General features: G+C 68.1%; 1 protein-coding gene across 1 annotated transcript in view; it reads left to right on the plus strand.

Moving 5' to 3' along the window:
- Positions 1-1,167, plus strand: part of LOC128680135 (uncharacterized) — a 1,979-nt gene extending 812 nt beyond the window's left edge. The window contains exon 2 of the mRNA XM_053762974.1: positions 1-1,167. This exon is cut by the window's left edge and continues 17 nt beyond it. Within this exon, the coding sequence (XP_053618949.1) occupies positions 1-1,167 (1,167 nt within the window).
- The last annotated feature ends 211 nt before the right edge of the window (positions 1,168-1,378 follow it).

Raw genomic sequence — 1,378 nt, forward strand, 5'->3', positions numbered from 1 at the left:
GCGAGGGCTGCAAGGACGGCCATTGATCGGGCCTCCGGTCTGGGTCCGGCGCCGCGGCTTGAGCAGCCGGTGGTGGAGTTGGAGGTTCGGGCCCCTGCACGCCCGGCCTCTGAGAGGCGGGGTTGTAAGGGGGTAGGTGCTGGGGGAGTGACAGAGTGGGGGCCCTTCGGGCCGTCGACCTCAACAGCTGTGGTCGACGAATGCCCGGAGCTCCCCTGGGTCGAAGTCCGGGGGAGGAGGGGGAAGGGGAAGGGCGTGGGAAAGAAGTCCCAGCCCAAACCTGCGGAGCGACCGGCGGCGGCCCCAACAAAGGCCACTGCAACGGCGCCCAAGGCACCCCCCAGGGCGGCGCCAGCGAGGGCGGCCAAGCTGTCGGCCCCTAGCTCCTCGGCTGTAATTCTCAAGTTACAGCCGGAGGCAGCGCAAAAAGGGGCCACATACAGCTCCGCCCTCCTTAAGGCCGAGCAGGCGGTGAGCCTGGAGGGGCTAGGAATCGGCTCGCTTCGGATTCGCCCGAGTGCGACCGGAGCGAGGCTAATCGAGGTCTCTGGCCCCTCCAACTCAGACAAGGCAGATGCGCTTGCATCGGCCTTGAAGGCGGCCCTTTCCGGCGTCGCGGACGTTTCCAGGCCCGTCAAAACCGCGGACTTCCGCGTGACGGGCCTGAATGATGCGGCAACGGCGCAGCGGATAAAGGCTGCGGTCGCGCAAGCCGGGAGCTGCACGGAGGACCAGGTCTGGGTGGGTGAAATCCGCTCAGACTGGCGGGGCTCTGGCTCTGCCCTGATGCGCTGCCCGGTCACGACGGCTAAAAAGCTGATCGAGGCGGGCAGCCTCACGGTAGGCTGGAGTCGAGTGCAGCTCCGGCACCTGGAGGCGCGCCCCATGCACTGCTACAAGTGCATGGGGAAGGGGCACACCGCATCGCTGTGCCCCTCGCAGACGGACCGCAGCCGGCTCTGCTATAGGTGCGGGGAGGCAGGGCATTTGTCCGCCTCCTGCACAGCGGAGCCCCGCTGCGCGGTATGCCGCGACGCCGGCAAGCCGGCGGGCCACGTGATGGGGGGTAGGGCCTGCAACCCACCCCCGATCCGAGGGAAAGGGCCGTCCCCTCCTCCGCGCGAGGGAAGGCAAGGGGAGGCGCCAGTCGGCCAAATGGAGGAGTGATGGGGGTCACCTTCCTCCAGGCCAACCTCAACCACTCCGCTAGGGCGCAGGATCTCCTCCTGCAATCCATGGCGGAGTGGGATTTGGATGTCGCGGTGGTCGCGGAGCCGTACGCGGTTCCCTCCCTGCCCCACTGGGCGGGGGATCTGGATGACCTCGTGGCCATCGTGGCTAGGCCTGGTGCCGCCCCTCCCCTCGCGATTAAGAAGAG

Source organism: Plodia interpunctella, chromosome 23 (genome assembly GCF_027563975.2).
Source record: "Plodia interpunctella isolate USDA-ARS_2022_Savannah chromosome 23, ilPloInte3.2, whole genome shotgun sequence".
NCBI lineage: Eukaryota > Metazoa > Arthropoda > Insecta > Lepidoptera > Pyralidae > Plodia > Plodia interpunctella.